The sequence below is a fragment of the Bos mutus genome, chromosome 4, assembly GCF_027580195.1.
Source record: "Bos mutus isolate GX-2022 chromosome 4, NWIPB_WYAK_1.1, whole genome shotgun sequence".
Lineage (NCBI taxonomy): Eukaryota > Metazoa > Chordata > Mammalia > Artiodactyla > Bovidae > Bos > Bos mutus.
In genome coordinates, this window is record NC_091620.1 from 52000547 (window position 1) to 52014842 (window position 14296).

Below are 14296 nucleotides of genomic sequence, written 5' to 3' on the forward strand. Positions count from 1 at the left end.
ATTACTTCTCTTTCTCTCTTCCTGCTAGTTGGAATGGCAATAGACAATTTAATATAGTAAATCTCAATTAAGCCTTGTGCTTTAGCTTAAAACTTATTTCCTTAAAGAATTTGTTGGAGAGTTGTTGAGGTTGCCAGATTTAGCAAATAAAACACCAGATGTCTAACTAAATTTGAATTTCAGATAAACAACAAATAATATTTTAGTCTAAGTCTGTCTCAAATATTGCATAGGACATACTTAGATTAAAAAATTATTCACTGTTTACCTGAAATTCAAATTTAACTGGCATTCTGTATTTTATCCGGTAATCTTAGTTGAAGGAGATAATCTCCCAGGTTACTTCTAGCTGGCAAAAACAGGATTCTCTAGTTGAAGTTTCCAAGGCAAGGTCCCAATTGAGGAAGTTATCACGGAATTTTAATTTCACAGTAGGATCTGAATAAAAACTTGGCTAATCATAGCAATGCCTTAGTAGGTATTTCTTAAATGGGAATGAAAAATGAAAAAGGTAAATTTGGTAAGTTGGAGGTACATATGCCATTTGTTCACTGAACTGAGTTTTCATCAAGGATTAGACCATTACATGGTAAAGGGTTGTTCAAAAATAAAATCTAGAATTATCCTCACATTAAACTGCAAACTTTATAAGTACAACTGCTAAAGCATATAATATCAGGTTAGCCAAAAAGTTCATTTGGGTTTGTCTGTAAGATGTTATGGAAAAACCCGAACGAATTTTTGATCATCCCAATACACAGCATACGAGTGTGTGCACGCGTGTGTACTCCATGCATTTATTCAGGCACAAGAGCTATATGACTCACAAAGCATATGTCTCTTCCATGTCTTTCCACTTGGAACCTTGCTGGCATCGTGTCAAGGCCTTGTCAAATAAATAGAATTTTAGTCAAAGGCTACTCAGTGGCAGAAAGGTACATTAAGAGACAACGGGATGAAACACAGAAGGCAAGGGTGAATGATCAGGAGAAACCACCCCTCAGATAGTTTTTTTAAAGAGAAGATGGGCTCAGGGCAGAGGAGGTGGATGTAAATGATAACACATTACAGATCCAAGGACAGCTCTAGACTCTGGTCTGCTCTAGTGGAGTCAGGGTCATAGAAATACAAGACATTCAGGAGAACTGAGGTGAAAATAATCTCAGCAAAAGCTCCATACCAACAAAAGCCAGACAAGGTATACCTTTAGTCACTGATAGTCTGGCTGAAAGAAGCATAGCGACAAGGATCCCAGTGGTTTTGTTCTCTTGCATCAGATGGGAGCTATCCTCAGCATTCATTCATTCCACATCTAGTGTGGCTGGGCCATGATCTCACCTGCACCCTTCATTCAATACTGTTCTCAATTTAATATATAAAACTGTTTCATAGTCACATTGTTATGAAGTTTTGTTTAGCAATGGGCTTCCCTGGTGGCTCGGATGGTAAAGAATCTTCTTGCAATGCAGGAGACACGAGTTCACTCCCTGGGTTGGTAAGATTCCCCTGGAGAAGGGAATGGCTACTCACTCCAGTATTCTTGTATGGAGAATTCCATGGACAGAGGAGCCTGGTGGCTACAGTCCATTGGGTCGCAGAGTCAGACAGGACTGAGAGACTACCACAGCAAAAAAAAAAAAAAAAAAGTCTAAACATCTTGTTTGCGGAAAAAGTTTCATTTCCAACAAAGAAAAGCAGCCTAAATGTAAATGTCAAATGTCTTTTTAGGAATCTACTCTCAGCTGTGCACTATTAATAGTGAAATGGAGTGGGATTTTCAGAAAAAAAGAAAGATGGTTTTCAAAGGAAGAAAAAGAAAGTTCTACCCTTTAAACCTGTAGTAGCCTGTTGATAGGTTTCAAAGCGACCTTCTTATTCCAAACACCCATCTGGACAGCTGGGGAGAAGAGTGCAGTCACAAAGGGAAACAAATAGTATAAACCATAAAGGAAACAGCTGAAATCAGTTTTCTGCGCTACCCTTGATTAGCTATTTTCCAGTTCTAAGAGCCTGAAGCAAAAAGAACTAAAACAGCTATAAACAATGGATGCTTTGAAATAGGTTCTCTTTACATGTCTTGCAAGAGGAGACGAACCACATGTCAGCAGTAAATATCCACTAGGAGGGTCAACTGGAAGCTGTGACCATCTTTGGGGGAGGGGCTGGAGAGCCAGAAGAGGAAGGGCAGGGGTGCAAGGCTCTGGCTTAAGAGGGTCTGATGTATTTCTTTCATACAGACCCTCCGCCCTCAGGGTGTTTGCTAATTAAACAACTGAGGTTGTTTGGAGTTAAGCCAAAAGAGGGTTAGAGGAGGAGGGTATGGGGGATGTATGTTTCCGACCTGAAAAATGAGAGCTCACAGTTCAGTACTAAATGAGGAAGACATGGCCCTTGAGTTAACTTGTTAGGACTGCCATCAGGATTATGTTTGTGGCGGGGAAAAGGAGGTGTTTGAGCTGGTGGCAGCGGAGGGACCCCTGCCAAGATCTGGCTAAGGACCCACAGGATCTGGAAGCAGAAGTGTGGATCCTAGTCAGCTCACCTGGAGACTGAATGACCGTGTTAAAATAACGGGACATGTGGCGAACAAAAGTGTGCAAGACAGACACCAGCCATGTCATTTTCTGGAGCAGCAGAGAAGAAACATCTCTGGGAGAGAGGCCGAAAGTTCTTTCCTCTCCCCTACCCCCACCACCCCCCCTCCCGCCAGCCATCGCCTAGGGAAGAAAGAAGAATAAAAGGGAAAGCTTTTGTCAGAGATCAAAAAAAACACTGACTCCTATTAGATTCACTTTCACTTTGGGGATTGGTTGGGTTTGCTCACCAATTAGCAGGCGGGGTGTTTGGTGAAAGTAGGGGGGCAGCATAGAGGAGCTGGTTAACTCTTTTTGGCCACTAGGATTCTTTCAGCAAATTATTACAATGTGTAGGGCAGGGGGTGGGGGGACCCTAGTGATTGGAAAGAATCCAGGACCTGGGCTCTAGTAATAATTTACAGACTGGGGGGGAAAAAAATGACCAAATAAGAAAGGTCACTTTAAGAAAATGTACTAAAAATAGCTATAATGAATGTAAGAAAAGAGAAAGGAAGATATTATATGTATACTGTTTGATCAGGTTTACAACTTCACGTTTTCCTTAATTTTTTGTGCAAAAGAATAACTTTGTAATATGAAAGGAAAAGTAAGAGACTAGCTAGCAAGCTGAGCTTTCCGCTTGGAAAAGGCATGAAGGAGAAACACAGGAATGAAAAACTGCATTTTGTGATGGCCACAAAAGGAGGACTCCTGGGAAAGAAAAAAACAAACATCTGAGATGTTGTTTCTTGGCAAATCCAAAGTTCAATATACAAATAATGTTGGAAGCAAGCAGAAACCTCTCAGGCAGCTAGTTGAAAGGTTGGGAAAGTATATTTGGTTGAATAATTCTGCTGTTTCTATTGTTTTTCAAAGGATATTTTTACAAAATTACACCTTAAGATGTCAGTTCTTCCTGCTACTTTCTCTGCTGGCCACTTCACAGTTATCAATTATAACATAACAAAATGGAAAACAGGCCGTGTGTGTGCGTGTGTGTGCACACTCCTCATGTAGAAGTATTCTTAAAAGATCTTCAGGAACTAGACTATGATGACCAATCAATAATACTTCTACTACTGGAGGAATTTTCATATTGAAATAGAAAATCATTTGGTTTGAAGATGGCCAAAAGAAAGCCAGGGCCTTTTACCTGTATAAGTTTCGAGCCACGTCATCCTCATCTATTGCATATCCGTGGACGTGGTCAGTAAAACTGAAACCTGTGCCCACCTGAAGGTAAAATAAATAAGCAGGTATAAACAGAGAGAAATGCACATCTTGCTGAGAGACACCACATGGGAAGGAAATCAACATTATTCCCAAGGTCATGCCTTTGGCCTCAGCTTTTTGACATCACCCATGCGCACTCATCCATGCTCACAGAAGGATGCTGCATGTCACCATGTCCCCCTTCCCTCTGCTGAGCCCAAATAAACTGGCAGTGCAAAGCTCTTCTTTGATCCTGCAGTGGGGACCCTGCCAGATGATTATTTAAGGATGAGAAACTCACCTTTCCTGGCCTCTGCTACAGTAGCAAAAGAGTCAAAGTTGCCTCCTCTCTGAAACCTGGAAGGTGCACTGCTCTGTCCTGCTAAGAAGGAACTCTATTGGCTGAAGATAAAAGCTAGCTGTGTGTGTGTGTGCAGTTTTTTTCCCCATTTCTTTACTTGTGATAAATATGGCCACTAAACCCTTTCACCTTCAGCAGATAAGGGGTTTTAAAATAAAGTTTAACTTTAAACTAATAGTTCCTTATTCCTGGAAGTTCATAGACAACTGAGTAAATCAATAGAAAAAGCTACTACTTATTTTGGGTCAACAATATGTACAAGGAATGCACCCCCACCATATACATCAGTTGTAAATATTTTTGATTTTTTGTTTTTTTCCAAACAGCCAAGGGAACAGAACATTTAATTAGACTTTAATGTAAACATGGAATTCTAGACTAGGAAAGAAGATGGCTGACAAAACATGACGGAGGTGAGGGGGGAGCAAGAATGTTGGATTTTTTCCTTCCTATTTTTCTGTTTTCTCTTTGAACCGTCTGGGAAGTGAAAGAAGTTAGATTAGAGGACAGATACTCCCAATCTGCAGGAGTTGACCCTAAAGTTACTCTCCTATATTGTAGTTTATTTGATTTGATTTCATAAAAATGTCCCAAGGAGAATTCTACCTTTTGCTCTCCCTGAGATGAGGCATTCAGCTCACTGTGATAAGTGAAAGGGGCTAGTTTTGACTTTTTATATCAGAGCTGTATTTGAAAGATTAGGTGTTCCCCCGCTACAAAAAAACCCAAGTTATAGAGAAACCCATATTATCAGTAGAGAGAAAGTCATCCCTTCCTGGATGGTATAACTCAGTGAAGAGAACATTTCATAAGACCAGAAATGAGGGAAGGAGAGAAAGCAGCAAGGAAAATTCCCAAACTTGGATATAATGGTACATATTAGAAAAATTAAATCTCAATTTAAAAAAATGTTTAATTGGAGGATAATTGCTTTATTGTGTTGGCTTCTGCCATACAACACTATGAATCAGCCATAGGTATACATATGTCGCCCCCCGGACCTCCCCCTCATCCTGTATCCTGTCTCACCCCTCTAGGTGGTCACAGAGCACCAGGCTGAGCTCCTTGTGTTATGCAGCAACTTCCATTAGTTAGCTATCTATTTTATATATGGCAATGTATGTGTTTCAATGCTGAAGGAGAGAACGGGACAAATTGAATCAAATGTGTTTTTTAAATAGACAATTATAGGGGCTTCCTTGGTGCTCCAAGGGTTAAGACTTAGTGGTCCCAATGCAGGGAAACCAGGTGGGAACCCTGGTCAGGGAACTAGATACCACACGTGGCAACTAAGATCTCATTTAGGCAATAACTAAGACCTGGAGCAGCCCAATAAAATTTTTAAAAATTATTTTAAAAAAGAAAATAAACAATTTTATTTTAAAAAGAAAAAAATCTGGTGTTTTTCTATTTAACAAATGTACTTAATGAAAGAAAAAAAGACTAGAGAGGCCAACACTGCCATTTCACAAGACCCCAGGTACTCACAGGATTATCAACGTAGAGCATGGAAAACGTAATGGTCCAAGGGAAGTCTCTGGCAAACACTAGTAAAGCAGAGAAGAGGCTTGAGACTGAGCCCTTAATAAAACATTCCACCTAACATCTAGCTCTGGTTTGGAGCCCAACACTCCCACCTGTCCCCTCCAGTTTGGGGAACTCTTGGTGTCCCTCTGACCCTGCATCCCTCTGACCCTGCGTCACTGTCCTGCAGCAGGTACAGACACCAGCTGTTTTTCCTCCTCCCCTCCTCTCCTTTACTTTTCCCAGAACCAGAGAGTTTCTACACCTAAGATGAATGTTGGAAACAAAACCCCATGCAACTGCCTCATGCAGAAACACCCATCACCCACAGATGCAATAAACCTATCTGTCCAATTGAGTAAATTCTCTTTAACCTCTGATTCTCCAGAATCTTCCCTCCCATCCAACACTGAAGAGATCCACAACTTCGACAGAATTGTGTACAGAAGTATACCAAGTCACAAACTGGTTCACACTCCAAATTCTGACCTGGGGAAAGTAAACAATCTCCCCTCCGCTAAAACTGAGGTGGAGATAAACCTGGGTTAGAGCTGGATGTAGCTTCTTCTCCATTCCTTCCTATGGCCCTCAGCCCTCAGCACCTTGCTTCTAAGATATCTGATCATTTGTGTGGCTGAACTGTACGCCATTCAGTTTGTATGAATAATTAGGGATATAATTCCACCCACTGGTCCCACACAAAAGGTCTTGCCCAGACAGTAATAAATGCCAACTGTTTTCATAAGTCTGGATTGCTTGAGTCAGCAGTAGACTAGCAGAACAAAGTGTGGAACATTTCACCCAAACTTCAAGGCAGAAAGCAGCCCAGTCAGGACACTCACCCTGTTGGCTCCTCCTTCCTGGACAGACACTGCCAGAAAATTACGTTTTCATAATCTGAAACTATAAAGCTATTTCTAGAGGTTCACTGTTCACACTAAGTTATTTCTAAAGCAGATATAAGGTTCAAATGAAGAACTCTCCATGGGAAACCAGAGTCCAAGCAATACTTACAAGTCATGTTTTTGCTGACAATGTAAGGTCCATGTTCCACAAAGAGACCAAACATGGATGAGCCTCCTGGCCCACCTTGCAGCCAAAGGACGACTGGCGCATTCTGTGGCTCTATCTAGAAAGGACAAAGAACCCAGTGAATACACAGAGTGCTAAGGCTTCAGAAAATACCCAAGCAAACTCACCTAAATCCTCTGTCTTTCACAGCCTTGACTAAGTCTCATCAAACCTTCCCCATGACCATGCTCTACAGAAGTAAAGCACTGGCATTTCTTGTTTAGAATTAATATTTATTTCATATGCTGGTATCTATCTTATGCAGTTAAGTCTTTTCTCGCCAATAGCCAGAATACCCAGGAATGATCAAAGATTTGCCTTTGTATATCCTCAGGAGTGGCAGCCATGAAGAGCTACCCCATGTCCAAGGTCAGGAGCAGCAGCTGCGCTTTGCTGGAGCAGCCGTGAAGAGATACCCCACGTCCAAGATAAGAGAAAACCAAGTAAGATGGTAGGCGCTGAGAGAGGGTATCAGAGGGCAGACAGACTGAAACCACAATCACAGACAACTAGCCAATCTGATCACATGGACCACAGCCTTGTCTAACTCAATGAAACTAAGCCATGCCGTGTGGGGCCACCCAAGATGGGCGGGTCATGGTGGAGAGGTCTGACAGAATGTGGTCCACTGGAGAAGGGAATGGCAAACCACTTCAGTATTCTTGCTTTGAGAACCCCATGAACAGTATGAAGAGGCAAAATGATAGGATACTGAAAGGGGAACTCCTCGGGTCAATAGGTGCCCAATATGCTACTGGAGATCAGTGGAGAAATAACTCCAGAAAGAATGAAGGGATGGAGCCAAAGCAAAAACAACACCCAGTTGTGGATGTGACTCGTGATAGAAGCAAGGTCCAATGCTGTAAAGAGCAATATTGCATAGGAACCTGGAATGTCAGGTCCATGAATCAAGGCAAATTGGAAGTGGTCAAACAGGAGATGGCAAGAGTGAACATCGACTGTTACTCTTTTAGGAATCAGAGAACTAAAATGAACTGGAATGGGTGAATTTAACTCATATGACCATTATATCTACTACTGTGGGCAAGAATCCCTTAAAAGAAATGGAGTAGTCATCATAGTCAACAAAAGAGTCAGAAATGCAGTACTTGGATGCAATCTCAAAAACGACAGAATGATCTCTGTTCATTTCCAAGGCAAACCATTCAATATCACAGTAATCCAAGTCTATGCCCCGACCAGTAACACTGAAGAAGCTGAAACTAAATGGTTCTGTGAAGACCTACAAGACCTTTTAGAACTAACACCCAAAAAAGATGTCCTTTTCATTATAGGGGACTGGAATGCAAAAGTAGGAAGTCAAGAAACACCTGGAATAACAGGCAAATCTGGCCTTGGAGTACAGAATGAAGCAGGGCAAAGGTTAATAGAGTTTTGCCAAGAGAACGCACTGGTCATAGCAAACACTCTCTTCCAACAACACAAGAGAAGACTCCACACATGGACATCACCAGATGGTCAACACCGAAATCAAATTGATTATATTCTTTGCAGCCAAAATGGAGAAGTTCTATACAGTCAGCAAAAACAAGACCAGGAGCTGACTGTGGCTCAGACCATGAACTCCTTATTGCCAAATTCAGACTGAAATTGAAGAAAGTAGGGAAAACCACTAGACCATTCAGGTATGACCTAAATCAAATCCCTTATGATTATACAGTGGAAGTGAGAAATAGATTTAAGGGACTAGATCTGATAGAGTGCCTGATGAACTATGGACGGAGGTTCGTGACATTGTACAGGAGACAGGGATTAAGACCATCCCCAAGAAAAAGAAATGCAAAAAAGCAAAATGGCTGTCTGAGGAGGCCTTACAAATAGCTGTGAAAAGAAGAGAAGTGAAAAGCAAAGGAGAGAAGGAAAGATATACCCATTTGAATGCAGAATTCCAAAGAATAGCAAGGAGAGATAAGAAGGCATTCTTAGGCAATCAATGCAAAGAAACTGAGAGAAACAATAGAATGGGAACGACTAGAGATCTCTTCAAGAAAATTAGAGATACCAAGGGAACATTTCATGCAAAAATGGGCTCAATAAAGAATATAAATGGTATGGACCTAACAGAGCAAAAGATATTAAGAAGAGGTGGCAAGAATACCCAGAAGAACTGTACAAAAAAGATCTTCATGACCAAGATAATCACGATGGTGTGATCACTCACCTAGAGCCAGACATCCTGGAATGTGAAGTCAAGTGCCCCTTAGGAAACATCACTACGAACAAAGCTAGTGGAGGTGATGGAATTCCAGTTGAGCTATTTCAAATTCTGAAAGATGATGCTGTGAATGTTCTGCACTCAATATGTCAGCAAATTTGGAAAACTCGATAGTGCCCACAGGACTGGAAAAGGTCAGTTTTCATTCCAATCCCAAAGAAAGGCAATGCGAAAGAATGCTCAAACTACCACACAATTGCACTCATCTCACATGCTAGTAAAGTAATGCTCAAAATTTTCCAAGCCAGGCTTCAACAATACATGAACTGTGAACTTTCAGATGTACAAGCTAGTTTTAGAAAAGGCAGAGGAACCAGCGATCAAATTGCCAACATCCGCTAGATCACCAAAAAAGGAAGAGAGTTCCAGAAAAACACCTATTTCTGCTTTATTGAGTATGCCAAAGCCTTTGACTGTGTGGATCACAACAAACTATGGAAAATTCTGAAAGAGATGGGAATACCAGAGCACCTGACCTGCCTCTTGAGAAACCTGTATGCAGGTCAGGAAGCAACAGTTAGAACTGGACATGGAAAACAGACTGGTTCCAAATAGAAAAGGAATACAGCAAGGCTGTATACTGTCACCCTGCTTATTTAACTTAATGCAGAGTACATCATGAGAAACGTTGGGCTGGAAGAAGCACAAGCTGGAATCAAGATTGCCAGGAGAAATATCAATAACCTCAGATATGCAGATGACACCACCCTTATGGCAGAAAGTGAAAAAGAACTAAAGGGCCTCTTGATGAAAGTGAAAGAGGAGAGTGAAAAGGTTGGCTTAAAGCTCAACATTCAGAAAACTAAGATTATGGCATCCCGCCCCATCAATTCATGGCAATTACATGGGGAAACAGTGACTTTATTTTTTGGGGCTCCAAAATCACTGCAGATGGTGACTGCAGCCATGAAATTAAAAGACGCTTACTCCTTGGAAGGAAAGTTATGACCAACCTAGACAGCATATGAAAAAACAGAGACATTACTTTGTCAACAAAGGTCCGTCTAGTCAAGGCTATGGTTTTTCCAGTAGTCATGTATGGATGTTAGAGTTGAATTATAAAGAAAGCTGAGTGCTGAAGAATTCATGCTTTTTAACTGTGGTGTTGGAGAGCACTCTTGAGAGTCCCTTGGACTGCAAGGAGATCCAACCAGTCCATCCTAAAGGAGATCAGTCCTGGGTGTTCATTGGAAGAACTGATATTAAAGCTGAAACGCCAATACTTTGGCCACCTGATGTGAAGACCTGACTCACTTGAAAAGACCCTGATGCTGGGAAAGACTGAGGGCAGGAGGAGAAGGGGACGACAGAGGATGAGATGGTTGGATGGCATCACCGCCTCAATGGACATGACTTTGGGTAAACTCCGGGAGTTGGTGATGGACACGGAGGCCTGGTGTGCTGTGGTTCACTGGGTCGCACAGAGTCAGACACAACTGAGCGACTGAACTGAACTGAACTGATACCCAGCATCCTGCCTAGTGGTGGTGGTGGTGGTTTAGTCACTAAGTCGTGTCTAACTCTTTCCGACCCTATGGACTGTAGGCTGCCAGGTTCTTCTGTCGATGGGGATTCTCCAGGCAAGAATAATGGAGTGGGTTGCCATTTTCTTCTCCAGGGAATCTTCCTGACCCAGGCATCAAGTCTTCATCTCTTGTATTTCCTGGCTTGGCAGGCAGATTCTTTACCACTGAGCCACCCGGGAAGCCCTAGGCCGTATGGCCTAGGGCATAGTTTTATATATATATTTAGGGCTTCCCTGGTGTCTCAAGCAGTAAAGAATCCGCCTGCAATGTGGGAGACCTGGGTTCAATCCGTGGGTTGGGAAGATCCCCTGGAAAAGGAAATGGCAACCCACTCCAGTATTCTTGTCTAAGGAATCCCCATGGATATAGCCTGACAAGCTACAGTTTATGGGGTTGCAAAGAGCCGACTTAGCACAGCACAGTATACATACATTTAAGCTCTTTAAGCCTTCTGGGGACTCTTCCATTTGACCAAATATTCCCAAAGAGTCATAACAAAGAATCCACCCTCCTCAGTGACAATCAGCTCCCTTCACTGAGAGTCCAAACTGACTTTCTAATTTTATTTACAGAGAAGGTGTTCACTAACTTCATTCAACTCAATGAACTGAGAAGCAGCAGGCAGGACCTGAGTCATATAGTCCATGCAAATGATAGCAACAAAACCCCAGAGAAGGCACAGATTTATTTAAGAGATATGGCCAATGTAAATAAGGAAAGGCCACTGGCAGGGTGGAATGCTGGAAACGAGTTACTGGCAGTGGTCACCACCACCACCCTCAGTGACAGAGGTGTCTTTACTTCTTTCACTCAGCACCTTGTAGGGGTTGGCACTATGCTAAGAGAAGATCCTGGCAGAGCAGTGAGTGAAAAAGACAACTCCTTGCCCTCCTGAAGCTTACCTTTCATGAAAAATACAGACAGTAAGTAAGTGAATAAACATAATGATTAAGAGTGTGGAGATGAAATAGTGTTAGTATTAGTCACTCAGTTGTGTTTCACTCTTTGTGACTGCATGGATTATAGCCTCCCAGGCTCCTCTGTCCATGGAATTCTCCAAACGAGAATACTGGAGCAGGCTGCCATTCCCTTTGCCAGGGGATCTTCCTGACCCACAGATCGAACCCAGTTCTCCTGCATTGCAGGCAGATTCTTTACTATCTAAGCCATCAAGAAGAGGAAATAAGGGTGATATCAAGACAGTGAGTGAGGGCTGACAAAGAGGTACTTCCTTTGGACACACAATCAGGGAAGTTCTCAATGAGATCCTGAGAGCACAGCTGAGACTTGGGAGCCAAGAAGGATTCAGCCACAAGGAGAGCCAGGAAATGATGCTGTAGATGGAAGAAAATGATAGAGAAGTCTTCAAGCCAAAGAAGAACCGAGTGGGAGAGCAGTGAGTATAGATGGCCTGGCCCTACATGAATCCTCGGGAGCAGTCTGAAAGAAGGCTCACTTGGTCTCCACAAGGCCAAGGCATGATGTGACTGTGAGCCCTCATGTGATGTCATGGCTCATTTGATATGTGATCCGTCATGTTTGGCCAGAAAGGATCCTACTGCTTTGGCCCAGAATGAAATCCTGCAACTCCTTCCTTAGCCCAGTCACACAGAGACACGTCACTTTTGCATGAGAAAGTTGGAGTGGAGTGGCGCATCTACCTGGATGATGTGAGAAGGCGGTAGGCAGAAGGCAAGAGAAACTCAAGGAGAGGGGGACCTGTGACCCGCAGCCAACAACCTGGAAGAAGAGCTGAGCTTGCAGGGTTCTAACCATGAGGAGAGCGGGGACAGAGAAATTTCAAAATCTACAGAGTCTTTGGGAGCTTTGGGAAGAGGCCAAGGGAGCAGGGATGGTCAGAACAGTCATGGGCTGGAGAGGAGCCTCCCTCGGAGGGGCCACCTGGGACCCAGTCTCCAGTGTTAAGGCATTAAATGAGATAACATTTACCAAGCCCTTGCAGCAAAACCTAACGCATGATAAAAGGACATTAAGCACAAATGATTAGTAAGGAAACAGGTAGAAAAGGTAGGAGCCCAGAGGCAAACTGGGAACTCGGGTCAGCAGGGCTGTAGTTCTAAGAGTCAGCAGAGTGTAACATATAAAGTCTGTGAGCTCTTGTCTCAAACTGGATTCCCATCTGGGCTTTACTATCCACTAGCTGGGTGACTTCTCGGAGAAGGCAATGGCAAGCCACTCCAGTACTCTTGCCTAGAAAATCCCATGGATGGAGGAGCCTGGAAGGCTGCAGTCCATGGGGTCGCTACAAGTCGGACGCGACTGAGTGACTTCACTTTCACTTTTCACTTTCACACAATGGAGAAGGCAATGGCAACCCACTCCAGTGTTCTTGCCTGGAGAATCCCAGGGACGGCAGAGCCTGGTGGGCTGCTGTCTATGGGGTCGCACAGAGTCGGACACGACTGAAGTGACTTAGCAGCAGCAGCAGCAGCAGCAGCAGCTGGGTGACTTTAGGTACATTGGCTAAGCTCCTTGGACCTCAGTTTCCCCACCTACGAAATGGGGATCAATCATGGTACGTATGCCACGTGGTGGCTGGGAGGACTAAATACATTAATTTTCATAACACCTAGTAAGTGGCATATAGTACATGTTCTTAAATGTTAGCTATTGCTGTAAGAAAGAAATACCAGGAATTTATAAGACAGTTTTCATGTAAACCATTTATTAATGGGAGAATAAGAAAAGTGGATTGTTTGCTATTCTTTGCTCCTTTGGCCATCTTACCTGGTCATTTTTTCACTAGTTAGTTCTCTTGACTAAAGTGTTGAAAATGTCCATAGAGAATTCAAGAGAAGCAGAAACTTATAAGCTGAAGCAAAAACAAATTAAAATCAAAGCCAGCCTTGTAAAACCACTGTGGGAGAGCAGTGTGGCCCAGGAACAGGTAGCCAGACAAGTGCTGGTTCTACTTGGCCACGTAATAGCTGTGTGATCTTGCCCTCAGATTCTTCCAGCCCTCTGCTTCCTCATCCATCAGAAGGCGATAATGCCCACCTCACAGGCTTGCCTGAGGACCCTGATGAGAAGATGTATCACGAAATGATATTGTCCACTCTGCTGTGCTGAATAAATGTAACTAGCTCTGCCCTAGCCTGCCTGGCCCCATCCATGTGTTTTGTTTGAATAAGCGATTTTTTTTTTTTTAATTTCCCCTCCAGTCCTCTATGGGATTAGCTAGTAGCTCAGATGGTAAAGAATCTGCCTGCAGTGCAGGAGGCCCTGGCTCCATCCCTGGGTCAGGAAGATCCTCTGGAGAAGAGAATGGCAACCCACTCCAGTATTCTTACCTGGAGAATACCATGGACAGAGGAGCCTGGTGGGCTACAGTCCATGGGGGTCACAAAACACGACTTCTGATCCTCTAATTTGCTACTTAATACCACTCCCCAGGACCACCTTCAGCTTGTATTCACTCAGCAGCAGGAGAGTACAAGGAGTGCAGAGAGGATGGAATCTACATGGAAGTGGTTCCAGCCTCCAGTGTGTAAAATACTATGAGTCCACCCATTCCTGTGGGCCTCCAGTCCCCCACTTCCTTCCTAATATGCATGCGTTTCTAGAAGCCCTGAAGAGCTACACGCGAGCCAGTGGTTCTCAATCTTGACTACTCATTAAAAAAAAAAAAAGCATGGAAAGCTGTTTTTTTTTTAAAAAAAAACTACTGCTTAGGCTCAAATCCCAAAGATTCCAATTCAACTGGTCTGGAGTGAGACAGGCATCTATTTGTTTTAAAAGCTCCCAGGTGGTTAAACGTGCAGGCAGGACT

The 14296-nt window shown here is 43.1% G+C and overlaps 1 protein-coding gene across 2 annotated transcripts in view; it reads right to left on the reverse strand.

The window, feature by feature from the left end:
• Nucleotides 1-14296, reverse strand: part of CPVL (carboxypeptidase vitellogenic like) — a 127459-nt gene that overhangs the window by 71459 nt on the left and 41704 nt on the right. For both annotated transcript variants that reach the window (XM_070368794.1, XM_070368795.1), the window contains exons 4-6: nucleotides 6688-6802; nucleotides 5638-5696; nucleotides 3730-3809 (exon numbers count right to left, since the gene is read on the reverse strand). In XM_070368794.1, coding sequence (XP_070224895.1) covers nucleotides 3730-3809; nucleotides 5638-5696; nucleotides 6688-6802 — 254 coding nt within the window. The remainder of the gene's footprint in view (nucleotides 1-3729; nucleotides 3810-5637; nucleotides 5697-6687; nucleotides 6803-14296) is intronic.